Source organism: Gobio gobio (assembly GCF_949357685.1).
Source record: "Gobio gobio genome assembly, chromosome: 20".
Taxonomy (NCBI): domain Eukaryota; kingdom Metazoa; phylum Chordata; class Actinopteri; order Cypriniformes; family Gobionidae; genus Gobio; species Gobio gobio.
The window spans coordinates 8648307-8675938 of record NC_137113.1 but is presented as its reverse complement, the minus strand read 5'-3'; the positions used below and the strand labels follow the sequence as shown (position 1 = coordinate 8675938).

Genomic DNA, 27632 nt, shown 5'->3' with positions numbered 1-27632 from the left:
CACGCACGGAGATGAGAATGGTATGTATGGACTTATCTAACTCTGGGGGATACGGTGAATAGGTCCCAAAAAGTCAGTGTGTTCCTTTAAAATAGTAAATTACTAGCAAATTTGAAAGAAAATGCCCATATGTAGTCTAGGACTTGGATCTTGCCCAATGCTATTTTATTGATAGTGGTTGCAAGGGAAGAGACAGAGACATTCTCATTCAAAATGCATTTGATTGGGCAAAACTTAGGAGACACATTTAAGACATGTCAATACCAAGTGTGTATATGAATCTGTTTTGACTAAACACTAGTAATCTGATTCCCAGAGACGGATATAAACACCCAGTATAAACAAGGTCTAAAATCCGTCAGTACAACCAAAACATATTAGAACACAATTTGATTTATTGGATTTACAACAAAGTTTCAATATTGTTTTGGAAAATTAGTCATTTCCAAATGAAACGCTAACGTGGATGGAATAAGTCTAATCCGAGTTCTCCAGTCCTGAGGTTAGATGTGCAGGCATATCAGCGATGTGATCCACGTGTTCTTCAGTGCTGGAATGGTTCAGTTTTCTCCTTTCAACACAGACACCAGCTCACCGTTCTCGTTCAGCTCCTGTTTAAGTATATAAACACATTTTCCATCCTTTTATCTGGAAGTATGATACAGTCAAAATAAAATAGAGTGAGTCTCAATTTGCATAGTATTCTTCCCTTTTAGCAATGGTTGATCCAAAAAGGGACATTTTTGTTTACATTTATGAAAACCAAATACTAATTTTGAACAGTTCAACATGTTAAACAACTCCTTTATGTAATGTATGTGTGCTATATTTTGTTACAGTTATTTATAAAAATAAATATAATTTGTTTGAATAATGGATCTAATGCATTGACCGACGTTTAAAAGTTTTTATTTTTTTAAAGGTTCAGAGATAGTACTGCCAGCATTGGCTTTAGGGCTCATTGTAAAGCTTTATCTGCCCTCTGCTGGAGAAAAACACCCACTGCAGGACACAGTATATCTCACTTTTATACTGTTTTATACAGATTTCTATAGAGTGGTGCAAGGATGACAGGCCAGAACCCGGAAACGAGTTAGCATTTTAGCTCTTCTGGTTCCATCATTCTGAAGTTTTTGGTTAAATGCTTGAAATAAGGTCTGTGGTGGACACAACTCAAGATATGTTCACATTGTATTCTACAATGTAATATACATCAGTAATACCCTCTTGTGGTTTTTTTAAAGGCGTTTGCATTATGTGACAATGGGACTACAGAAGTTGTCGGGGACATTAAACGTCCTCAGCCGAACAGGTTAACTCATCTACTCACTAGATCCCTTTCACAGCCTCATTGTGTTTATGATCCGGCTTTTGCAGGGAAAATATATTTTTTTTAAAAACTGAAAGAGTTGTCGGAAGCTTAGTGATGGTCACAGTGTAGTTCGTTTATAGCCTACGTTCAGTTTTTGACTTCTGCCGATTGTATTCACACTTCAAAATGTATAAATGTTGTGTTGATTTGGGAAGATTATCACGATGATCAAAATGTGTAAGAATCATGGGCTTTTGTTAGCCACAGATCTTATTTTCTGCAATAATCCAAAAGCCAATGGAATAATCCTATTGGTTTTGTCAAGGGAACCAGCGTGATACGAACTTCTTGGTTGGCCTACAAAAATACATCATATCTGCACCATTCTATATCATATAAATGTTGTTCTTTTGAAATTTCTATTCATCAAAGAATCCTGAAAAAATTATCACAGTTTCTATAAATAATTTCAGCATTGATAATAAGAAATCTTGAGCTTTAAATCAGCATATTAGAATGATTTCTGAAGGATCATGTGACACTGAAGACTGGGGAAATGATGCTGAAAATTCAGCTTTGCCATTACTGGAATAAATTAAATTTTTTAAAACATACTCAAATAGAAAACAGTTCTTTTTAATTGTAATAATTTCATAATATTAAGGTTTTTAGTGTTTTTTTCAGTCTTGGTGAACATGAGACATCTTTCAAAAACATACCAAAAAAAAAAAATCTTTCTGACCCTAAACCTTTGAACGGTAGTGTATATCAGATTGAGTTTTAAAAAACTGAATTGCTCAAATCTGCATACTAGTGAACGCAGCAACAACAACAACAACAACAAAAAAGTTCACTCTAAGGGTGTGTTCACACTCGTAGTTCGGTACTTGGTTCATTTGGTCTAGACCAAACAACAAAAACTAAAAAAAATGTAGTCCTGGTCCGCTTAGCGTTCGCATTTTAAAACAGAGCATAAAGATACCAAACCTAAAGGCACAGGGATATGTTCACAACCTGATTGGGCGGCTTTTATTACGCATATATTGTGACGGAACTTACCGAACATCCAAAACAATGCTGTGTGCTGGGTTAAAAGAGCTCGTTGTATGTGTGTAGCTACATATGATGGTATTTTGACCAGCTGAGAACTTGTGAAGAGCTAATAAAATGTGTAAAGGAGTCAAAACAGAGGCAGGAATCCCTCCGTTACACACACACAAAAACAAACAGAGACGCGCTTCTGACGCCTGTACTGAACTGTGATGGGCCACATCGGAACAATGACGAGTAAAAATAGGTACGCTTGAGCATTCTGTCCTTTTTAGGGTCGCATATGGAGACATCACATCCTGTTTTGGTTTGTTTACATGTATTTGGTCCGTGTTGCGTTCATTTGCATTCAAATCGTACCAGAGTTTGTTTGGAAGCGGAACAAGACCCATCTTTTCAGTGGTCTTGTCCACTAGTTTGGTGTGCACCAGGGTTCAGATGGTAGTGTTCGCTTATTCAAATGAACCGCGTTAACAGAGCAATCGTACCAGAGGTCGTTTTAATCCAACCAAACACGCCAAAGTGTGAACACACCTTAATACTATATTCAGGGCTGGTCCGAATCAACATCGAATATTCGAAGCTTCAGAGGGAAGGGGCTGAACATATTCTTCTCTCTAATAAAGGCAGGAATCTCGAGAAGCGGCGCGCCTCACGCGGGCAGGGCTTATATGCTCAGAGAACGGACAATGCGTAGTGATACAAAACACACAAGTCTGTTATGTCCCAGTTGATATATTATAGTAGTAAAAATCATTTTTGTTCAGTTAGAGAACAGGGGGCGCATTACAGAAACTTTCCATCTTATGTCTTAATTTAAGATATGAAAAGTTTAGGGCTGTCAAAAGATTAATTGCGATTAATCGCATCCAAAATAAAAGTTTGTGTTTACATAATATATGTGTGTGTACTCTGTTAATTATTATTTATATATAAATACACACACAAGCATGCATATATTTAAGAAAAAAATATTATTTTTTATATATAAAACATTTATATTTATATATATTATAGATTATATAAATGTATATACAGTATATACATGCAAATATTTCTTAAATATATACATGAATGTGTGTGCATTTATATATAAATAATAATTAATAGAGTACACACACATATGTAAACACAAACTTTTATTTTGGATGCGATTAATCGCGATTAATCTTTTGACAGCCCTAAAAAAGTTAATTTAGGATTTTCCACAATTTCGTATTACAGAAGCAAATCTTAACTTGATTTAGGATTCTTATCCTAGCTTACAAACTCTCATCTTATCTGTAGTTAGGAAATCTTAACCCGCTCCATCGAGTTCGGTAATCAACTGTCAGGTCTGTTACCAAGCAACCAACAACGCGCAAACTGCTTCTGAGGGAAACCTAAAATCCAAATGGAAAAACAATGCCGTGCTTTTAATTCCAGTGCGGCATAAAATGAAATGAAAAGGATAAGGCGTTAGTCACTTGAAGAATGAACTGGCATAAAGTTGGTTTGACATTATCAGACGTTCGATAAGCGCAAATTTAAAGTTACATCCGACATTGGTATACACATTTCTAACTTCAATAGCATTTGAACGGGATGACTTACAGTATCAAAACCAACTGTAACGTGTTCATCTAGGTGTCAGTTATGATGCACACATTTTACATATCCCGTTCAAATGCTATTGAAGTTAGAAATGTGTAGGTATCAATGTCGTATGCAACTTTAGAGACGGTCCTTAAATGTGCGAATATCGAACGTCCAGCGTCAAACCAACTTTATGCCAGTGAAGAACGGTCGGTAATGCTCCGTGACGGCTCGTTGGCCTCTGTAATGTTGGTCGCAATTCGTCAACTAACTGCAAAATCATGAGTCGTGGGAGTCTGTACTTATTTACCAGCATTTTATCAAAGCACAGCACATCCTCTGGGTCCTCCAAAAGTCTCTCCACCATCAAAACGTCGTTGCTCTTCATCTTATAAAATTCATAAATGTAACCCTCTCTCGAAAAAGGCTTTTGTACTGTGATTTTTCCCGTTGGATTTCAAAAAGGTTTGAAGTTAGGACACCAGTGGGGTTGTCCTAAAGTTAAGACAGCTTTTAGGATTTTTTGTCGAGTTAGGATGCTTCTGTAATACCCATTTCCTATCCATAGTTAAGATAAGATTATACACTTAAGAAATGACATTCTGTATTAGCTTTTGTCCTAAATGCGGTCCTAACTGAAATGGCCATGGTTACCAAACAGATAAGATGGGATTGTAAAGTTAAGATGTTTCTGTAATACGCCCCCAGATGAACTACAGTCAAAAACTGAACGTGTCACGTGAGCCGAAGGAGAATCGCCGCACAAACTGCAGCAGGATTTAGAACTCATCCATCACGAGAGTGATGAGCTGAATAACTAGATGATCGCGAAATATTTGGTTTCAAAGCTAAATGTAAAAGCGCCTATTTAAGGGAGTTTGTCATTGTACTGTTTTGTTGTTGTGTTTTTCATTAAGAATAATAGGCTAATGAACCCACAATTCAAGCAACCCGCCCCCGAACTGGCAAACCGAAAGTAAACTGCGCACGGCTGCATTCGTTCACAGCCGCTCAGTGCACAAGCACTGCAATGTGACAGTGAGGGAAACATTTTCTCATCATCACATCTCTAAAGGGGAAAAAGAATAATAGAATCAAAATGTATTAGCCTATTTTCCACAATGTCAAACGAACATGGCTTAACCCAAAATGCAAGCTCAGGTATGCGCTTCTTCCATATAAACTCATGCAGCGGTGCGCTCTAGAAAGAGAGTACTCCGTTGCAGGGAACACTAAGAAGCAAATAAATTCATTAAGTATAACAAGGTTGGGTCCCTGTAAACATATGCAAGCGCACACCGTTTCGAGGGGGATGCCAGGTGTGTGCGAAAAAAAAACAAAAACCCGAATATTCGAATCCCAAATTTGAAAATCGAATACCAACCCATCGAACGAATATTTGAATATTCTGGTCCAGCCCTAACTATATTACTGTAATCTATACTCATTAACATTCATTACAAATGCAATGCATTTTTTAGTACCTAATCCTACATTTACTTGTATTATTCATATTAAGCGTTTGCGTGTCACCTTGAGTATATCCAGTCCTCCGATGAGATCCCCTTTAACATACAGCTGTGGGTACGTCGGCCAGTTGGAGTACGTCTTGAGTCCTTGTCTAACCTGTGGAGACAATCAAAAGTACATGTTTTGACACCAACAAACTATTTATTTAGGCACATTTCTACAGTAAACCAAATCATAGTCTAAACAACAATGTTTAATTGTTAATCAGTCTCTCTTGAAGTCGCTTTGGCAAGAAAACATTCACCAAGAACATAAATGGAAATCAACTTTAACTGAAGCAACTCTCACCTCTTCATCTTCCAATATGTCAAACGTATCATATTCCACTCTGAAATGTTAATACACAGTTTCACTTTAATAACATACATTTAGTCTTTTAATAATTCATACATGTTAAGAACATTCTCCAAAAAGAGCTTTGTTAAATTACACTGGAATCGTGAAAAGTCTCTCACCCTGAGCTGTTCATTATTTCAAGGATCTGACGGCTGAATCCACACTTGGCAGCCTGAGTATTCACAAAGACACGAGTTAAGAGGGTAAAAACGCTGGAACATTTTTCATATCATGAAAGGCTGCAGTGAAGTGATGCCCTGCGCTTGAAAGCCAATCAGAGCGAGCAAGTTTTTAACTCCACCAAAACACACGCAGACTACTGGAAAAGCTCAAAGAACAGAGTACATAAGACTTGGAGTGGCTCCTCTGGGCCCAAACCAGCACAGAACCAAACTTTCATTTAGAAACTTACAACTACAACCACCTACAAAAGACATTCTGAAGTGCGTCTCAATAACTAGGGGAGAAAGAGGAGTTAATAGAACAAGAGAGACAGAGAGAGAAGCCAGTCAGACGAGAGGAAAGAGAGATCTCATGGGGAAAGACTTTAAACTACTGCAAAGAACGTCTTTCATGTGCGAGTGTTAAAGATCAATACAGTTATGAGGAGAGAGGTGAGGGGTCTTTCTCCTCCATTAAAGAAAGAGAAGTAGCTCTATCAGCGCCGGAGCCGCCTGACATCGATTTCCAGCACCTCTTTACCCTTGCACGCCGTCTCTTACTGTACGATAAAGGAAAAGATCACCTAAAAAAAGGGGGGCTTTCTGTCATTATTTACTCACCTTTATGTCATTCCAAACCCACATCACTGGAACTTCATTGGAACGCAAAGGGAGACATTTTGGAGAATGTTCTCGCAGCAATATTACTTTACTAATGTTCAAAAATAATGTTATTGTATAGTTTTATGTATGATTTTAAAATTTATTTCATTTAAATTATACTATTAATAATATTAACAACAACAAAAAGAACACAAAACAATTGCAGAATGTAAAGTATTACATTATAATGTTCTAATATGTTCCATACAATTATTTTATTAATTATTATTAATTATTATTTATTGTTTATTATTTGTAATATTAATAATAATAACAACAATACTATTAAAAAACATTTCAGTTAATTGAAATAAAGCTAAAATAAAATAATTTAAATCAGGCAAAAAACAAACTAAATGAACAAATTTAGCTTTGGCTACTATTTGAAGCGCTGCAATCACTATCTAAAATAAAAAAAAACTGGAATAAAAATAATATTTTGAAAAACAAAAACTAATAAAAATGACAAAAGCACACAATTACTAAACTAAAATTAAAATGAAAACAGAAAATATTAAAAAGCTAATCAAAATTATTAATAATAGATCAAACAAGTAATTTATAATACATATATACATAAATATATACACTACCAGTCAAAAGTTTGGTAAAAAACTTTTAAAAGTACTATTTTGATTGTTTTTGAAAGAACGTCTCTTCTGCTCACCCAGGCTGCATTTATTTGATCCAAAATACAGCAAAAACTGTTTTATTGTGAAATATTTTTACAATTTAAAATAACTTTTTCTATTTGAATATATTTTAAAATGCAATTTATTTCTGCGATCAAAGCTGAATTTTCAGCATCATTACTCCAGTCTTCAGTGTCACATGACCCTTCAGATATCATTCTAATAGTCCTATGCTGATTTGCTGCTCAAGAAACATTTATTATTATTATCAATGTTGAAAACAGTTGTTTACAATTTTTTTCCAAGATTATTTAATGAATAGAATCTGAAATATAAAGCTTTTGCAACATTATAAATGTCTATACGGTCACTTGATCAATTGAATGCATCCTTGCTGAATAAATGTATTCATTTCTTTAAGTTCTTTCCCAAAAAAAAAAAATTCTTACAGACCCAAAACTTTTGAACGGTCGTACAATGTTACAAAAGCTTTCTATTTCAGATAAAGACTGTTCTTTTGAACTTTCTATTAATCAAAGAATCATAAATGTTTCTTGAGCAGCAAATCAGTATTAGAATGATTGTTGAAGGATCATGTGAAAAAATATCTTTCTACATTGAAAGCCAATCCAAACTAACAGTAAACTTTGATGAACATTTATGCAACATTTAGCAAATATATTAAATTAAAATTGACACTGAAGACTGGGGTAATGACGCTCAAAGTTCAGCTTTGCATCACAGGAATAAATTACATTTTAAAATATATTAAACTATAAAATAGTTATTTTTAATTGTAATAGTTCCATAATATGACTGTTTTACTGTATTGTTACATTTTAATAATATTTCACAATATTACAGCTTATTTTTTGTATTTTTAATAACAAAAATTCAGCCTTGGTGAGCAGAAGAGACTTCTTTCAAAAACAATCAAAATAGTACAGTTTCCAAACTTTTGACTGGTAGTGTATATTTATAATAAATACAACTAAACAACATATTTTCTAAATATTGCATAAATGTTCAAAGTTTACTCAGCTGAAATGTGTAGCTAGCTAGCTAGCTGACCCATGCTAACCAGCCAATAATGAGTTCTTATAAACCAACTACGGAGTATAACTACTTAAACTGAGAACCAACTCTTTATAAAGAGTTCTTCATAAAAATAAAAAAAAAGCTGGTGTAAGACTTCAAAAGACATATATATTTTATGGCATTATTTTTCGTCCTTGGAGCATGACAGACGTGGCCACTATGACCATGGTGTTGTATGAGAAATGTTCTGAGGAATATGGTTTTGGAATGACATGAGGTTGAATAAATAAGACAATTTTTGGGTGATCTATGCCTTTAACAACCTCTGCTTTCTCTTTTAAAACGAGTTTCAGGAGAGAGAAAAAGAGCATTTAAGTTCACCCACCTCTTTATTGCCTTTCATGAAGAGCATGACGGGTGATTTATTGATTAGAGATTTCAGCCTGTCAGAAGAGAGAATGATTAAACAAGTCCATTCACACAGAAGCAGGTGATTGAGCGTGCGCGTATCTGTCTTCACCTGTTTTCCAGCGAGACGGTCTTGGGGAAAGTATTCTCAAGTTCACCAGACTCGACCAGTTCCTGTGGAGGATATCAAATATCTTTAAATCCAAACTCCCTTTCAACTCGACATACACATACACGCTCTCCTTTCATAAAGAAAAGCTCCCTGCTGAGAATATTTTACCTCTCTGTAAAGGTAAATTCACAATCTTAATGAGGAAGGGCCTCTAGGACTCTTGAGAGAAGAGAGGATGGATGCTGGCTAATCTAACCCTCCTCTCTCAGCAGGGCGCTCTGCTTGCTTTAAGCAGTACGAGCTCGCTGGGAATGTAGAGCAACATACAGCTAACCGCGAACACACACGCTGTCAAAAGTCCTGAAATGCGAACACTTAGCATAATACACGCGGGATAAAACGCACAACATCAAGCGATGAAGAAATTGGTGTTGGGGAAAACACAAAAATATCTAAAAGACACAGCTATGCTCTGATTTTCAATGAACACAATCAACATTGTGAATGTTTCTTCTTGTATCCCGCTGATGACAGTGACTCCTCGCACCTTTATGATGTCCAGTCCACCGATGAGATCTCCGTTGACGTAGACTTGCGGATAAGTGGGCCAGTTGGAGTAGGCCTTGAGTCCCTGTCTGACCTCTTCGTCCGAGAGGATGTCAAAACTGCTGTACTGTATAGTACGGTCCTTCAAAATCTGAATAATCTGACGACTAAAACCTGCAAACAATGGCAAAAAATATATATAATAAAGACAAAGATAAAACAAATATTATTACAGCAGTTCACCCCGTTTAGTTTACTAGCATGCACTTATTTAGAAGCTTAAAGAAACAAAAGCATATTTTATGAAAGCAAATTAAGTAAATTAACTACACTACAAATTAAGTAAATTAACTACACTGTCACTACAATGACAACAAAAGTTGTCAATTGTCATTGCAAAAATATAATAATTTTTTTGTTCATAAAATATTTTATTAAAAGTTCAGTTTGCTTGTGTGTCTTTTACAAGTTTGCACTTTTTTAAAACTTTAAGTTTTGAAGAAGATTATTTGCTTTTATAAAATAATTTAAGTAAATAAATAAATGTGTTATTTTAATATCAAGATACTATTAGTTATTAACATAATATATATTTTTCTGTATTCATTTTAATATTAGTTTTATATTTATTGTTTTTTTTTTGTAATTGTATTAGTTTGTTGTTAATGTCTATAGAATTTTAACTACATTTTATTTCATTTTTAGTTATTTTATTTTGAATGAAAATGAGAAATGTCTCCTTGCCAACTAGCTGAAATAAAATATCATTTATTTTAAGCCATTTTATTAATTTTTTCAATTAGTTTCAATTCAAAGTTACCTATAATGACAATGTAATGTCAATGTCATTATAAATAAAATGCAAATTTTTAGTCACAGCGAGTAAAATTTTAAGTGAAATCATAATTACACATTTTTAGATACAAAGCAATATTGGGCAACACGACTGAAAGCTGGAACTCAGAGTTGCAGAATAAAATTCTATGATTTGTGAATTTTAATAGAAGTTCAATTCATACGAGATGACTACAAGCCAAAAATGAGAGAAGATAAAAGAGAGAGAGAGAGAGAGAGAGAGAGAGAGAGAGAGAGAGAGAGAGAGAGAGAGAGAGAGAGAGAGAGAGAGAGAGAGAGAGAGAGAGAGCAATATTAGATGGGAGGAGACAAAGAGAACAAGACGCAAGAGAAACGGCACACAGGGAGAAGTGAGCGAGAGAAAGAAACAAGATCAGGAGAGAAAGAAAGAGAGAGATAGATGTGCAAGGTGATGTGTAGAGTCTGTGTAGCCCCTGCAGTAAAACACCCATTTTCATCTTGTGTGGCTCATGAGGGAATTCATTATAAAACAGCTTCAGGCGTCTCACTTGTGCTTATGCATTTGCTGGTATATTAGCTCGACTCTATCAGAGCGGGCAAACAGGCGGGCAGCTGCTTTCTCTGGCTCCGGGCGAACTCCACCAGACATGCTGCATTGATTGCCGAGTCCTTTACCCCTCTATGCCTGCACCTACAGGGGACGAAGACCGCTCGCTCTGGCCGACTCTGCTCCAGGAGAGGGGCGATGCTACAGCCTCGTTCCTCTTTTGAAGGACAGCCCACTCAGAGCGAGAAAGGCTGAGAGATCAGAATTGCTATGCGGACCCTTAACCTTTTAATTTGACATGCATAGCTGCTTTAAAGTTAGTGTTAGCCGAACACTTGATCATTTGGCTCGACGCTCGTATTGGAACGAAAGAGTGCATTTACATTTAGAACCCAATGCACGCAACCGACAGGCATGGCTCGCTCTCTGTGCATTATTTCTTGATTTGGATATCAGCCAAGCGAATGAGAACATCAATAAGTTCCAACATTATAATATCTCCGAGCCGGGCCGACCCACTGACACCTAACGTGGCTTCAAATAACATCAACGGCGCCAAGCAACAGGTTTCGGGCTCAGAGACGAAGCGGCGTAAACTCCGAGGATCTTCTATTAATAAAGCAGAGCTGGAGGAGCTGGCAGCCGTTGAAAGCCCAACATCACGTTTGAGATTAGAGTTCAATATGGTTTTTATTTTGATCTCAGGATGGCAAACGCCAGCCTTCCCCCAGACCTTCCTCTTTGCACAGCCAAAACGTCAAACGCTAAACTGCGCCTCAGTCCATGACGAAATATGCACTTTGAACTATCAAAAGTATTTTGTTTTGAACGGGTGAAATTAATAGGAGGATATTTTCCAACGCTGAACCACACATCTTTGACATGAGGAGGAAGTGTTAGTAGGAAGGAAAACGCAAGCCAGAAAATCAGCAAATCAAACAGAAATCAGCAAGATCAAGCTGACAGCCTGAAGTTAAACACAAACTAAAGTCTAACATGCTATTAAGTTATTAAGCTGTCACAGTGGAGATTTAATGATGTAAAAAAGCAGAACATGTTCCTTATTTAGATTGATTGCTTATCGGCCAATTGTTGATTAACAAAAGTGGTTGTTCCCCCTTGTGTCAGCTTCAAAACCTACCAGTTTGTTAGTTAATGGAAAGCTAATAATTAAATCATCAAAATGTCAAATTAAAATCTGCTATAGCTCAAACATTAGAGCATAGCGTTAGCAACGCCAAAGTCATGGGTTTCATTCCCAGGGAATGCACTGACAAAACATGCACCTTGAGTGCAATGCAAGTCGCTTTGGAGAAAACGCATAAATGTAATTGAAATATTTTATTTGTTTAACTGTCATGACATGACCGACATCAGAGAACCGTGAATATGCAAATGTGTTGTTGAAATATTCATTTAAAATCTCAGGGGGGACTTCAAGTAAACATTTTAGTTCAAAGGGGTTTGGCTGAGAAAAAAAAAGTTTGGGAATCCCTGCCATGCGCACAGGGCAAACCACACATAAACTGTTGAAGTAGCTGTGCAAAGAGACAAAAACAAAAAAACAATGGTGTCCTTTGACTAAATGCACATCACACTGTCCTGCGCCAGCTTCGTTGAGTGTAGTGGGAGGTATTTAGATCAGCAGGTTAAACAGGCTGTTTTTTAATTGGGGATGGGCATTTTTCACAACTATTGTATTTGAGTATGTGGACTCATGTAATATAAATTAACTTTAACGAGAAAGATGTTTTTTTTTCAATCATTAAGTTTTTATAACCATTTCTGAACAAGCTTATATTTAAACAATATACACAACAAGCTTACATTATATCTCAAGGTTTTCTTTTAGTTAGAAAACAAAAATATACAGAACAAAACCATTTAAAGTCCCTGTAAAGGCAATTCTGAGATTTGTTTCTAAACACATTATAAATGTTAGAAATGTTTTGCTGAAACATGTTACAAAGACTGTGAAATTTGTAGTACTGAATTGTGGAGTTAGACCGTTAAAAAATTTTTCACCATTGCTGTGTTCAGGATTATTTAGGCGGGGCTAAAACAGTGGCTCGATCAGAGAGTATAGAAGCCCAAGAGGCGAAACTCTGTTGTGTTATGGGTAACAGTCTGTAGATGGCGCTGCGGAGGTGCGGCCGCCATTATGGACTGAAAGCTGCTGAAATCGTTAGAGCGCCTCACAACTGTGAAGATGAGCAAGTGGTCAAAACGCAAGCAGTGTTCTGCAATAAATTGCAAAAATTATCAGTCCACCAGAAGCGATTTGGCATTTCATCGTTTTCCAAAGGATGCACAAAGGTAATAACTCATTTAAGTGGAAATATTTTAATGATGTCGTTATTAATTTTTCCAAATCATATATATGGTGATGTTCACTAATTTCAAAATCAACATTTGAATAAATATCTTATTACTGTGTCTGCCTATATATTATTTCATGGATTTCTGTTATTCATATAACATATAACAAGGAAAATGCATAATAGAACATAAATATTGATAGATTAAAGGTTTGCAGTAATTTTATAATTGTATCTTTGCAAACCGTAAGTGGTAACGTTAGGCTAATGAAGCCGATTCGGTGGGGGGCATACCCTTACGAAAAAGTACTATAGGACTATAGGAATCTTATAGTATTTTGGGACAAAATATTATAGTAATCTTATAGGAATACTATAGTAAATTGGGACATACTATAGAAGTACGATAAGACTACTATAGCAGCTTTAAAATATTATAGAGGTATTACAGAACATCACAGAAGTATGTTATGTTCTGTATTTCCTAAGGGTAATTAGGCCATGCATAACCAACACATAGACGTAACATCTTCTGTCATTTAACGTCAGTCATCCTCATTAATGTATTTTAAATTGTTTTCATATTTAGATATGACGGCCAGAAAAAATTAAGTTATGTTACGTTTTTGTTATGTTAAGTTGGTTCAGTGCCATTGACTTCCATTATTTTTCGTTGTTTTCCTTCAGTTTTCAGTCCATAATGGCGGCCGCGCCGTCACGTCATGGGGGCAACTGCTGCTATGGAGCGTTCTATTGAGTTTCGCCTCTTGGGCTTCTATACTCTTTGGCTCGATGACGCACTGGAGCCACTGAGTATGGCCCCTCCCCCAACACTATCATAACTGTCGATGACGCACTGGAGCCACTGAGCCTTGGCCCCTCCCCTAACACTATCATAACTAGAGCACATTCGCATCAGTTTGCCCGCTCGATCGCGAGTTACTGTCAGTGTCGTTAGTTACTACAGCCTACAACTTACAAAACAAAAACGATGATATCAAGAGGTGGATTTTGTGAAAAGCTACCTTGATGGAGAGCTGAGGATCACCACCAACATATATAGTGTTATATAGTGATGACGATTTCAAAACACGGCCTCATGAAGCTTCGAAGCGTTATGAATCAGTGAGTCGAATCATGATTCGGATCGCGTGTCAAACCCCCAAACTGCTGAAATTTGGTGATCCAAACTGCTGATTCGGCTCACTGATTCATAACGCTTCGAAGCTTCATGAGGCCGTGTTTTGAAATCGTCATCACTATATAAGTCGTTATTTAGGGTTTTTTTGCGCACAAAAACTATTCTCGCCGATTCATAAAGTTATTGTAGAACCACTGTAGTGAGATGGACTTTGTAACGACGTCTTTAGTACCTTTTAATGTCTTGAGAGTGAACCGTGCATTGTGCCAATGGAGGCCTTTCAGAGCCATCAGATTTCAACTAAAATATCTTAATTTGTGTTCCGAAGATGAACGTCTTACGGGTGTCGAACGACATGAGGGTAAGTAATTAATGACAGAATTTTCATTTTTGGGTGAAGTAACCCTTTAAGTTTATTAACGGAGGCCGAAATCCAGTGGGCTCTGGAAAGTCGCACGCAGTCCTACGTCACCGGACTAATCTTCACAGTACTTTAGACCAGTGTTTCCCAACCTTTTTTCAGTCATGGCACCCTTTGAAAATGTTCTCCATTTTGTGGCATCCCCTCGCATACGTTACGCTAGGGGTGTAACGGTACAGTTTGCTCACGGTTCAGTTTGTATCACGGTTTTAGGTTCACGGTTTCGGTACGGTTCAGTATTTGCTTTGTTCAGGGAAAAAAGGACTACGGTCAAATAAAAATAAAGAAAATAATAAGAACAAATAATTTAAATACAAGCAGCAGCATAAATAAATACTATTGAGCAAAGATACTAATAAAATAAACTATGCTTTTCAGGTTTTTCAGGTACGTCTAACATTAGTTTTCAGGTACAGAAATTGATCAAATGTAAAATAACATTGCATATTTGACTGTATAAATTAAAGATTAATCCTATTAAACTTACAAAAGCTATTCAATCAAGAGCAGTGAGTGATGTCCTTGCCTTTTGTTGTTTGACGTTAAACAGACCGCAGTAAAGGCTACTGCCCCTTTAAAGCAGCACTAGGTAACTTTTCAACCTTTATAATATATTTTCAAACCTCTTGTGATGATACATCGACTTACAATAGGTTGAATGACACGTCTGCCATAGCCTGACGGGGTCTGTATCGTTTTTAATCGTACTTTTAAACTTCGGGTTTCGGGTAGTAACCCGAGGGAAAAAAAGAACTACAAAATTCGACTGCTTTACGGCATATACGTCACTTCCACCACCACCCCCACTTCCTTAAATTCGGACGTGCGAGCCAAACTATCATTTGTTTGCCGAATGTTATAGTCATGGCCGAAGCAGCACAGAAAAATAAGAAAGCAAAGGTTTTGTCGGAGGAAAGCAAAAAGAGGAAACGAGAAAGTGATCGGATTAAAGGCAGGACGAGGATCAACATTGGGCCAGCGTTTGCTTGTTGGTGTTAGCTGAAGGAGGAGGGGCTACATTCTTGCAAGTATGCAATCATATTTTAGGATACCTAAAATGTCTGTGATATTGGTTTATTTATCTTGCCTCAAGCTATAATGCAAATCGATTTTTCAAATTTGCAGATTCATCTAGGGTAGCTTGATATTATAATATTGACGTTATATGGTTATTACCTACCACTCAAACATTAAATTGAAGTATCATATAGATTCTGTAAAACGTTAACCAATAGACTAGGCTACTATAATGACGCTGGCTTGTAAATGTGAGCATCGCGATCATTTGGCGTTTGAAAAAAACAAAACCCATGAAATTATATTCATATGACATGCTGAAACATATGCCACTGTACCTGGGATGAAGACATTTCACACGCGACGCAAGCAGAACACCTGCATGTGAACTCCGGCAGTGTTCAGGGCTATCATAGTTGTCATGTCAACAAATGCACGAGCAATGCATCCACTGATGTAGAATGACAGTTTACGACAGTAGTAGAGGACAATACTGTTTCCCAACTGTAGGGGGACCCCGAGAGCAAAAACTACCTAGTGCTGCTTTAAGACCTAATGCTCGGATATGCGTCGACTTTCTCGACTGTATAAAGTTTACTTAAGGCACATACAGACTATGTCTGCTAGAATACTCATCAAGATGGACATTGACATACTTTTTGTGTGAGTTTGTCCGTTCAAGAGCGAGACTTGAAAGAGAACTCAATATTTGCGCGCTGTGAGACGTGTGCGCGCTTCCGGATGAGTGCACAGAGACACATATTCTCACAGCGCGCGTGACTTCTCATTCGCGTCTTATGGTACTACACCCGGGTGATCACGGCGAAAATGACTGGTCAAATTCGAACATACGGCAGCACTAGCATGCATTGAACAAAGTTTACAAAGAGAGAATCATTTGAAAAATGTGAAGAAAAAAATATATATTTGAAGGACTTTTACACGTCACCCCGGTTGGGAAACACTGCTTTAGACAGCTATGGAAACGCAGACAGCAGCAGGTCTGAGGAGGAAAAAAAAGAGTTCCTGGGACAAAATGTTCTGGGTAATTTCGGTGGAAACGGGGCTTTTGTTCTGTTGTATTCATGTTGGGCTGCTGAATGTTAAATGGATCCAGTCTATGTTCATTAGAAATTATTTGATAATGCAGCAATAAACTAGCTAGTAGGCTATAAGTTAATTTTTACTTTGCTGAATTAAAACATGATCAAAACACTATCTATTTTTAATGACAAAATTTCAAATAAGATGGCAAGTGACAAATATCGGTATCGCCCAATAATTGTTTGTTAAAATCGGTGTCTGCCCCAAAAAATCCTATCGGTGCATCCCTAGTTATAACGGAGTTTTAGTTTGCGTGCTTTAGGATTTATCATGGATTTACTCCATTTACGAATTTTCGTGCACACCCCTATTTTTAATCAGTGCAAACTTTGGGCCAAACCGAGCCAGATTGGACTCCAGTCTCAGCACCCTTTTGGTGGAAAAGGGGTACCTGGGATATAGTGGCACAACCAGACACATGCCCTTTGCAGTCAATACAGAAGTAAAGTCCATCCCTTTCACTCCACCGCCAACAGTTGCTCTAACTAACCCCCTGACCCCGTGTTAATTTATGCAAGTGTGTGTATACGGGTGTGTTTACCACAGCGAGGCTCCTGGGGCGATCCCTTCATGAAGAGCATACAGGGTGCGGCGTTGATCAGCCTCTTCAGTCTCTCGTTGAGATCCTCTTTAGGGACGTCCCCCACCCCGACAGCCCCGCCCCCACTGGACCCCAACCTCTGCACCTTATTGGTCAGCTCAGGGGCATGCGCACCATCCAACCTGTCAATCTTCTCACCGCCCTGAGGGTTGACGGTAAACAAATAAATAAATAAATAAAAAACTCAAGAGTGAGTAGTGATAGATTGAGAGGGAGGGAAAAAAACAGCATTAATTTTTTAGGATGCTTGCCAGTTTGTTTAGATTGTGTGCTGGGAGAGAGAGAGAGAAAACAGGCCGCAGGCTCTCCTGGTTCTTTGACATGTTACGCCAAGAGAGGGAAAGTCTTGCCAAGCCGTGTGTTTGTTTAACCTCCGATTATTTCTCAGTTGCTTGATTCTAACATGAGGAGATTTTGCAGCTCACATTACTTGATCGTTAAACTCAACCTTCCCAACAGGCTCCGTTTTCCGAACCTCACCTCCCTCTGCTAAATAAACACAAAACACCATCGCAGCACACCTAACATAAATAAAAGCTGCTTGTACAGAAAAAACCTAGACGAAATCTGTCACGAATCAGAATGATGAAACATAAAGAACACAGTGTATTAGTGGACTTCATGTTACACAAAAATGAAGTAAAATCTGAAATGAAAACGGACCCCATTAACGTTCTTAATAAATTTGGCTGGTCGTAAATGTATTCTGCATGGTTCAGCAGTGCACATTATTATAAAGAATCTTTCACTTTCTCCACCTCTGAAACAACTTTGTGGGCTAGGAAAAATAATACTAACCAATAATTTCATTCACAATCCTAACATTCACAATCCACTCAAATTCAAACAAATAAGTCACCATTTTTCATACAAAATATTGTTTCATTTGTAAATACATGATTCTAATTAATTAATTCAAAGGTAACCTGGTGTATTTCTGTGTAATAGCAAAATAGAAAAAGTAAAAACACATAAAACAAACTTAGATGAACAAATTAATTTAACTGAAATCACAATTTAAGATTCATATTTCTACTTAAGAGTCAGTCAAATTATTTTTTGTGATGAATAAAATTACGCCACAAATGCTGTAGCTTAATTTCTATTGAACCTAACATTCTGCAAGGAAATTAGATTTGATTTATACAATTTTAGAACAAGTCTAACTTTTCAAAAGAAATTAATAAGTTAATTTAATGCAAGGATACATTAAAATGATTACAAATGACAGTAAAGACATGTATAATGCTACAAAATATTTAGATTTCAAATAAATTATGTTCTTTTAAACTTTCTTTTCGAAGGTTTCCACAAAAAATCTTAAGCAGCACAACTGTTTTCAACATTGATAATAATTATAAATGTTTCTTGAGCAACAAATCAGCATATTAGAATGATTTCTGAAGGATCATGTAACTGAAGAAAATTCAGGTATTGCGGAAATAAATTCGATTTTAAAATGCATTCTAATACCAATAATATTTTACAATATTTCAGTTTTTACTGTATCTGATCAAATAAATGCAGCCTTGTTTTTTTATGTTCTTACACCATTCAATAACAATCATACATACATAAAAAAGGCTGTATTTATTTGATCAAATACAGTAAAAAACGAAATATTGTAAAATATTTTTGAACGGTAGCGTACACTAAAGACATTTTAGTTGTGTTTTATATTATGTTTCCCATTTGTGTCTGAATTAACCTCATACTCTGGCAAACGTAAAAGTCTTGCCATTATTTATTTATAAACTTAATCATAATTTTAGGTCAATCTGAGCCCTTTGACGTAAATCTGACGTCAAATGTGTAAGTTTTACCTTGAAGAAGAGGAAGGTGGGAACTGAAGTGATCTCATACTTCTCAGAAACCTCCGGGACTGCCTCTGCCTCCAGCTAAAGAGAGTGAGAGAGAAAACTACTGTACTAATGATTCTTTATAATTCACATTAATAAAACATCACACACATCAACTTGTCAAAAATAACATCCACACTGACAGTTTATCTGGCTGTAAAAAAAACAAAAAAACATGTAACATTTTTTACATGGAAATTGAGAGCTAAACTACACATCTAAACTCCCCTGCTTCAGCTCTAACATGTAAAGTGATGACAGCTGATACTGGCAGTCAAAATTTGGACACACTTTATGTTGATTTTATGTCTCTGATGATCTTAAAAACATTATGATCTAAAGGCTTATGGTTAAATGGCTGAAACTAGTTTTGTATACATAAATTGTAACAACGCATGAATTTCTTAGACACTGAAATTATAAGCAAAGAAATTTATCAAATTCCAAGCTTATTCTAAGGAATCCGACCTAATTAATTTATATAGATTGTAAAAGGGCCGTTGACGCTTGAAGAACTCTTCTGCTCTGTTGACTATGTGATGAAAGACAGTATTAACCCTTGACAGAAGGTAAAATTCTCTCTGCTGGTTTAAGGCCATGAGGAAAGTAAAGTCATTCACAGCCTGAGGCATTTCAATGCGCTCCACTGGGAACCAGAGCAGAGGGAGGAGAGCAGTCGGATGTGTGCGCACAGGAAAATTTGCAAGAATAATGGCCATTTTCAAACAGGTATCTCGAACACCCCCGTCATCTGCAGTTGGTCAGAGAAGTTTTGGTTCGACCCCAAAGCTCTTACTGGTGTGTGCGCTGATTTGGATGCTCAAAATGAGTGATGTCAAATCGATTCATCGCGACTAATCGCATCTAAACTAGTGTTGTCAAAAGTACAGACCGCGATACCAAGTCGGTACTGATATTTTAAGAATGTGAGCGGACTCGTAAACACCTCTGACCGGCCATTGTGCTCACACGCTCATCAAATATGTCTGTGATTGGTTACAATGACCAGCGCTTCAAAAACATGTTATAATAAATATACATCAATGACGCTTTTCAGCGCTTACACAGATACACACAAGAGCATTTGAATGCAGGCGCCTTTCAGCCTACCGGTCCGCTGGTCGACGCCTGCTTGTGCTTTTAAACCCTCCCGCTTTCAAAACACTTTCAAACACTTCCGTGTGCTTTCAAATGCTCTCATACGTAGATCATTGTAGCCAATCACAGACACATCCAATGAGCGCGTGAGCACAATGACCAGTCAGAGGTGTTTACGATTCCAGCTCAACAGCGCTCAAAGCATCAAATTTTTTAAATTTCATTTACATAAATTTTTTTTAAAGTGGTATCGCGGTACTTTTGACAACACTAATCTAAACATAAACGTTTTTGTTTACATAATGTGTGCAAGTATGGCAAGCCGTTTTAACATTTAATCCTTAAAACGTACTAGTATCCATTTTCATGCTACTAGTACTTATTTTTTAGATACTAGTATATAGTAAAAATGTATGTGTTACTAGTAACAAAAGAATATTTACTAGTCACTATTGAAATAAGTATTATTATCTAATAAATAAGTACTAGTAGGCAGTGTCTAAAAAATAAGAAATAGTATCTAATAGGGGTGTAACGGTACACGTATTCCTAACGGTACACGGTGCACCGAACGGTTTCCGAAAGCAATCTTTAACAGTTAACGAAAAAAGCTGTGAGAATCTTATTTTCCGAATTGTGACGCATATCCGAGTGAAACGGCTTCTTGATCTTGAATGAGAAAAACATAGATTGGGACTTGATTTTACATTACTTGATTATCTACTTATTATAATTCATGCGTGTACTAATTCATAGGTGTACCGATTAAACAATATACATTTACTGTTATTAAATGAGCATATTTTTAGATTGAAATTAAAATAAAATGTTTCTTTTACAATCTCATTCAAAGCAGACATCAAATTTAGTCGTCTATCATTTGCCTTTCTACAAACTGGCCAAATAGTAAGCAAAAAGACTCACTTTGCAATAAGAAACAAAATGCAGGAAGACAATATGGCATATTCAAATATTTCAGCAGCCAGACATATACATTTCTGGCAGATATTGATTTGAGTTTGAGGCTGGAAACTGGAAACAAGCTTTATTTTTAACTAATTCTGCTTAAGATAGAAACTACACTTCAGCATTGCTGTACAACAACAATTTGCACAAATTAAATAGGAATATTATTTGCCGAAAATATGTCCAGACAATAGCGGTGTCCCAATTCAGAGGCTGCATCCTTCGAAGGGTGCATTCAAAGGCCTCTGAAGTCTGCGTCATTGTACTACATTACTACAAGAGTCAACGGTTCCCCTACCTTCACAAACATGGTGTGTTTGTGCTCTTTGGCTAATTCTGCCATCACATCGTTCATCTGTGAACACTGAGGAGCCCATGCTGCATGGAAATGGACAACGGTGAGGGACCTGAAAGGTAAGAACGAGAATGAGCTTTCAAGAAACCTAGATCACAGACTTTGAGATTTAAATTTAGGGAGGAAAATATACTTTTAAAGCAATTCCATGTAGAATTGAATCACTAGTTTCATTTAAATGTGCATTCTATACTGTAATGTGGAAACAATTTGATTTTTTAAATATATATATACCACAGTAATAGTATAACCAATCAATTAAATCATGAATACTTACTTCCTATTAGTGTTATTTATTTGAGCCATTTTTGTTTTTTAGTGCTTCACACAATGGTGATAGTTCATGTATAAACACTTGTCAGGTTTCTCCTTTAGTGAAACCAGCCCAGATAAAACACCATGCTGCATCATAATAACAATTAATGACTTTATTAATTGTTTGTCTGTTCATATTAATGTCCTCTGCAATGTACAATGAACAGGAAATACCAGTATTGAATGAAGAACCTTAATTAAAGTGTGGAAGCAAACTTGAAATGATTGTTGATGTAGCCTAGGCCCTAGTTAGTTATAATAAGGGCTGTGATTATGATCAGTCATATAATATAGTATATCATAATATAGTCATATTCGCTGAAAATATGTCAACAATTATTTTTGGCATACAAGTTTGGAATGACAGGACCTGACATTGACTAACAAGTAACTTACAGAAGGATTCATCAAAAAAATATAAACAGGTCTAGCTCAGCCTAGAGTTCTGATTATGAAACTAATAATATTAGTCATACTACTACAACAACAACAACAACAACTACTACTACTACTACTACTACTACTACTACTACTACTACTACTACTACTGCTGCTGCTGCTGCTTAATATTAGACTTTGACTGTAACTAAGGACGCTGAAAAACATGATTTTATCAAATGCTCCAACAACAAACCAAACAGGCAATTGTGAAGGACAGCTGACACACTATATTGCAATGTTAAAGCAATTATTCCATGATCCTAATCTATCGAGATCATACAAATCCATTAATATAGAAGTGCATTATATGTATTTGTGTTTATCTGAACAGGCCATCGGTTATTTCATTCTGTGCGACCAAAAGGCCTCTATAACCGTCCTATCCCCCTGTATATGTGTTAAATCAGATGAACAGCAGTGCGAATTGAATTACATTTAATGACAGACTTGTTCAATTGTAAATAATTGACTTACTTGCTGTATTTTTTTAATAATTCCTCAAACTGCTTCAGTGTTGTCGCGTCCGTGAGGTTCGCCATGCTGCCAGACATTATTAAGCGATCACCGAATCCTCCATCAGGATCAGGACACTGTACTGACGCAAAACATTACTAAACAATTAACGATATCCCTAACATCGAACACATACCCACACACAGTTATGTGATAAACACCGAGTTAAATAAGATATTGGTTAAACATATAAACGTGTGAGTTATAAGTAACATGTTAAGTTTTCAGTCATCTTCCTTGCACTTTCTTTCAGAGGTGAAATGTACAGTATGTAGAAATAACCTGATAATAACTTGAATGAGCACATCTTGCACTGCATCTTTCACTTGGATATTTTCCTTATGACTTACAATAATAATTATGTGTCATTTTGTAACTTGACAGTCACATTAATTAATTTTTATTCAAGAATAATGGCAACCCAGGGTTGGGAAATGCGCAACAATATAACATTAAGAATGACCCTAGGTTTACAAATTTAAGTGTGACAAATCCAGCGGTGAGAATAAACCATAAAAAATTTTTATTTTGAGGTGAACTATTCCTTTAAATTACATTGGCCGACTCATTCGCGCTCAATGCTCTCTCGTCAAATAATAATGCTCTATTTGACGTAGCCCCGCCTCTGTTTTCCCGTACTGTTCGTTGATTGGTTGGCGCAACTGTATGTCACCCATCTTGAACGATACAGGAACTATAACTCGGAATAAGCAGGACGTGAAGAGTCACTTGGGAAAGTGCAGCAGCATTGTTTTGATTTTAAAAACGGGAATTTTTAGACTTACTGTTTGTGTTTATTATATTTTTTATAATACTTGTGCAGAAACCTAGATGTGCGATGGATAAAAGATGAATACAGTGGGTTTTTGATTGTGCATATTGATCCAAATGGGAGGTCTGGGCGGATTATGTTAATTTATCAAGTGTTGTGCATTTAAATCTGCGAGTTTAAGGTAACGTTACTGTAAAATAATCAATGGATTGCATAAGTCCCATGCAGAATAAGAGAAGACGTAGTGGAGAGTTTGAACAGTGGCACAATCAGGCGGTAAATTGATTTATTTACTAAATTATATTATATGACTAAATATTTACTAACTCCTAATTCATGCTTTAAACATATCAAATATGCACGTATGTGTCTGCTTTGGATAGCATTTGTTTGACCTTCCATGGCATTTGCACAGACTGTTGCCCTTTACAAAAAGAGTTATTATTAGTGCCTATCCATAAACACCCAGCAGATCATCCCTGAAAATAGCTGTTATGATTTATAATAACCGTGGGCACCACCATGGCATGACAGCTGCTTTTTCTCTCATTGCCATCTTATTACATAATTAGGCTAAATATAGTTTAATGCATCTCTGAATTTCACAGAAACGGCCGTGTAATGGACTGGGAGGCCGAGGGCATGTTGAATATGGTGTGGTGGTGGTGGACACTCCAATGGAGACATGGGATGCCCCGAATCACAGCCCTCAAAATGGACACAGCGCCAGCGTCCCCGGCATGGTACATATTCTCACACATGCCTGTTCTCTGTCTAGTGGAAAATCCTATTGGAGTTTCTACCATAATTTGGAAGCAACCCTGACGGATCCTAATTATAATTTTTGTGTTCTTTTAGGATTCCAAACGCACATAAAATAACTAGGTATTTTCCGACACATAGTTCCCAATGCGGTAAAATGCCTGTTGTTTTTCTCAAGGAATTTAAAGAAACTTATATAGCCCATTTTTCCAATCCAAAATACATGCAATATCCAGTTTGATTGAAACAAATAATAATAATAATAAATGTTTCCAAACTAGGGCTCTCTCCTGTCTTATTTTCCTCTTCCTGTTTACAGTGTTGCGATGAACATGTATATTGCTCTTATCTGATGTGCTTGTGTTTATGGAGCTGTTGGAATGCAGGGGTTAAAGGTCACAGTCTGTTAGGTGGTCTGTTTTATGGCACTGTCTCTGTGAATATAATATTTTACCATAAAGTGACGTTTTACATTCAAAGTAACATTGTATCCTTAAAAACTTATTAGTCTTACGTTCTTTTTAATGGTGCATATCTATTTGCAAATCTTTATTTTAATCTCTAATGTGTTTTGGGCTTGCCAGCAGGTGTTACCCGCCCCGGGACGTGGTGTAGGACAGCATTGCCCCAGGTGTATGGCGGGTGAACCTGTGAGTAATATTTGGCATTGTTCTGTGTGGGTTGCAAATAATATTTCCTTCTCTTTTTATGTCATTTAGGGTTTGACAAGGGGAAAGAATGTGTGGATAACATGCCACTTTTTATGATATGACACATTCATCAATTTCTTGTGCAATTTGTACATGCGCACACTCAAGTCTACCTACAGCACTTTCACCGGACGGCGTTGATACAAGCAATATGATTGCCTTTGGAAATTTTGTACTTCCTGCAAATCAATATTTATTCATGACGAGAAAGAAATGCACATTTTGAACGGTTTTCCCGGAGGCCAGAGTACCTACCAGCTGATCTAACCACTACGACACGGGAACAGTCAGCATATATGAATATCAATTTGCGTAGGGTTAATGAACATTATACATACAATGCATTGGGTGTTGAGTGAAGTTGACCTGTGTCACATCAATGTTGCTCTCTGTCTCTGGCAGGGCCATATAAACCACATCATGAGGTATTGATCAGCATTGCCGGTGACTCCTGGAGAAAATGAATCGACTGAATAAACGGAGAAGGGAAAAGCGCTGCAGAGAAGCAGTCTGCGGTTTATCCGGACCATGTGGGGTTTTCCCGCATTGTGCCTTTCATGCCTTTTCCAAATCACCTCACCTAGTACTGTTTTATCTACAGAAGCACCTATTGTTTTGTAGCAGTGAGGGTTACAATACCGAGAACATGCACTCCAGTGACAGAAAAGGCAATGAATGATGGTCTAGATCACACTGCTGTGAAGTGTGTTGACATCTTTGCACTGTGCATTTGCCAGTGTTGCTTGGTCTCGATTTTCATAAAGCAATTACTGCTGTAGTCAGTGAAACTAATGCATACATATTTTTTTAGACTATTTTTCTAAAAAAAAAATAATAATCAAAAAGACTTATGATTAAATATGTTAATTCAAGTGTGAGATTGTTTTTAATTTCATTTAACCATGTTCATGGTTTAACATTTCAGCTTAATTTTATGTGGTTGTTATTAAATGTTTGAAAAATGTGTCAGCTTCATTTGAAATGAAGGATATTTTTTATAGATATTTTGTCTCTGTTTTGTTTTATCCCAATGGGTAAATTCTTGTTTTGTTTTCCTTTATTCAATGTTGTAATCGTTTACAGCGTTCTTCTTTTTTAACCCAATCCAGAATATTTTGCATTAAAGTCTAATTTGGTGAAAGCTTTTGTGATTTGTATCGTCAATTCAGGCTCCATATACAATGCCTGCTGTTCGCCAAAGTGAGCACAAGATGGCAGTGTCCCATTCCGTTTCTCTTCCAGGGGTGCTTTGACCAGTCACTAGTGTTTAAAATCCAGCTTTTCAATATTTGATGCCACTAAACATCTGTTTTTGCGTTTGATCCATTTGAAATATTCTTGGCATTTTTTTAAGAAAACATTTAATTTCAGAATACATGCTCTTTTTTAGTCCCGATTGCATGCATATACTACCTGGCTAAAAACAGTCGGGATTTAAGTAGGCCAATGCTTTTAAGTCTATGACTATGATCATTATTTATTATGTTTCTAGCGTGTTTGGCAACAGTTCTTCAAACCCTAATGTGTAGCTTTTCATTTCAAGAAAAATGTAATGTTCGGTCATTAATTATTCACCCTCACGTCGTTCCAAACCTGTAAGACCTTCGTTCATCTTCGAAACACAAATAAATATATTTTTAATCCGAGCTAGCTCTCTGACCCCACATAGTCTGCAACGTTATTACCACTTTCAAGGCCCAGAAAGGTAGGAAAGACATTGTTAAAATAGTCCATGAGACAGTCGTTCAACATTAATGTTATGAAGACGAGAATATTTTTTTGTGCTCAATGAAACAAATGACTTTATTAAACAATTTCTTCTTTTCTGTCTAAGGGTTCGTCTCAATCAGCTAGTAGTCAGGGCACTGATCAGGGAGTCGGCCATTTTAAAGGCTGTCTCAGTCGCAGAATCCTTCCAGTGCACTGAAACGGTCGCTCCCTAAAAAATCCCACAATGCACCGCAAAACCCAGGGTGCGTTGAAGCTTACTATAGCATGCGTCTAAAATCGTGTAGGCCCACTATGTGAGTAGGTACTACTTACTTCACAGCCGTTAAAAAAGTATGTTCTATATAGTATGAATGTGTAGTATGAATGTATTCTGGTCGTATTACATCCGCCATGTTGTTTTTATCACATGACCTACCAGCATCAGTTGCACTTCTTCACCTCCATCCATATCTCCCTAGTAAAGTGGCCAATCACACTTCAGAATCTCGCAGCAAGCAGTAGGTCATCCGGCTACTGAATTCGGACATACTACTGTTTTTAGCATACTATAGTAGGGAAGTATTCAATTTCGGACTAAGTTTATGTTCCCATAACAGAAGTAATGACACGCGATAGGCTATATGTTTTTAAAAATAGACATCATTATTGTATTATATTTCAGCATAAACATACATCGCTAGACAGGTAATAAACATAATAACATTTATAATTAATTTGCGGCTGAAATGTTGCACATATATGTAACAAGCAAAGTAGGCTATTTATCATTATGTACTTTAAAT

General features: G+C 36.6%; 2 protein-coding genes across 5 annotated transcripts; one reads left to right on the top strand and one right to left on the bottom strand.

The window, feature by feature from the left end:
• Window positions 1-377: 377 nt before the first annotated feature.
• On the bottom strand, window positions 378-22940 carry glrx3 (glutaredoxin 3). Its single transcript, XM_079845385.1, has 11 exons — window positions 22837-22940; window positions 21550-21658; window positions 19152-19226; window positions 17269-17470; window positions 9365-9537; window positions 8818-8879; window positions 8683-8740; window positions 5923-5975; window positions 5756-5795; window positions 5471-5563; window positions 378-611 (listed from the first exon to the last, which is right to left on the bottom strand). The coding sequence occupies exons 1-11, from the start codon at window positions 22911-22913 to the stop codon at window positions 561-563; spliced, it is 993 nt and encodes a 330-aa protein (XP_079701511.1). The 5' UTR covers window positions 22914-22940; the 3' UTR covers window positions 378-560.
• A 606-nt stretch (window positions 22941-23546) lies between these two features.
• On the top strand, window positions 23547-26257 carry LOC307144163 (uncharacterized protein C10orf143 homolog). 4 transcript variants are annotated; one of them, XM_079846206.1, is made up of 5 exons: window positions 23547-23733; window positions 23876-23923; window positions 24256-24390; window positions 24994-25059; window positions 25522-26256. In XM_079846206.1, the coding sequence occupies exons 1-5, from the start codon at window positions 23725-23727 to the stop codon at window positions 25549-25551; spliced, it is 288 nt and encodes a 95-aa protein (XP_079702332.1). In that variant the 5' UTR covers window positions 23547-23724; the 3' UTR covers window positions 25552-26256. The 4 variants fall into 4 exon arrangements, with proteins under 4 accessions (XP_079702332.1, XP_079702331.1, XP_079702333.1 ...); XM_079846208.1 differs by having other exon boundaries at window positions 23584-23733; window positions 24997-25059; window positions 25522-26257; XM_079846205.1 differs by having other exon boundaries at window positions 23560-23923; window positions 24997-25059; window positions 25522-26257.
• The last annotated feature ends 1375 nt before the right edge of the window (window positions 26258-27632 follow it).

What these genes read in the sequence shown, in the direction of transcription:
- glrx3 (XM_079845385.1), bottom strand. Translation starts at nt 22,913, where the DNA reads ATGTCTGGCAGCATGGCGAACCTCACGGACGCGACAACACTGAAGCAG. An exon ending in ACCGTCTCGCTGGAAAACAG is followed by an intron (nt 8,741 to 8,817) that starts GTGAAGACAGAT and finishes CTCTTCTGACAG; the next exon opens with GCTGAAATCTCTAATCAATA. An exon ending in GAGGACTGGATATACTCAAG is followed by an intron (nt 612 to 5,470) that starts GTGACACGCAAA and finishes ATACTTAAACAG; the next exon opens with GAGCTGAACGAGAACGGTGA.
- LOC307144163 (XM_079846207.1), top strand. Translation starts at nt 23,852, where the DNA reads ATGGATTGCATAAGTCCCATGCAGAATAAGAGAAGACGTAGTGGAGAG. An exon ending in GCGCCAGCGTCCCCGGCATG is followed by an intron (nt 24,391 to 24,993) that starts GTACATATTCTC and finishes TGGGCTTGCCAG; the next exon opens with CAGGTGTTACCCGCCCCGGG. An exon ending in GGTGTATGGCGGGTGAACCT is followed by an intron (nt 25,060 to 25,521) that starts GTGAGTAATATT and finishes TGTCTCTGGCAG; the next exon opens with GGCCATATAAACCACATCAT.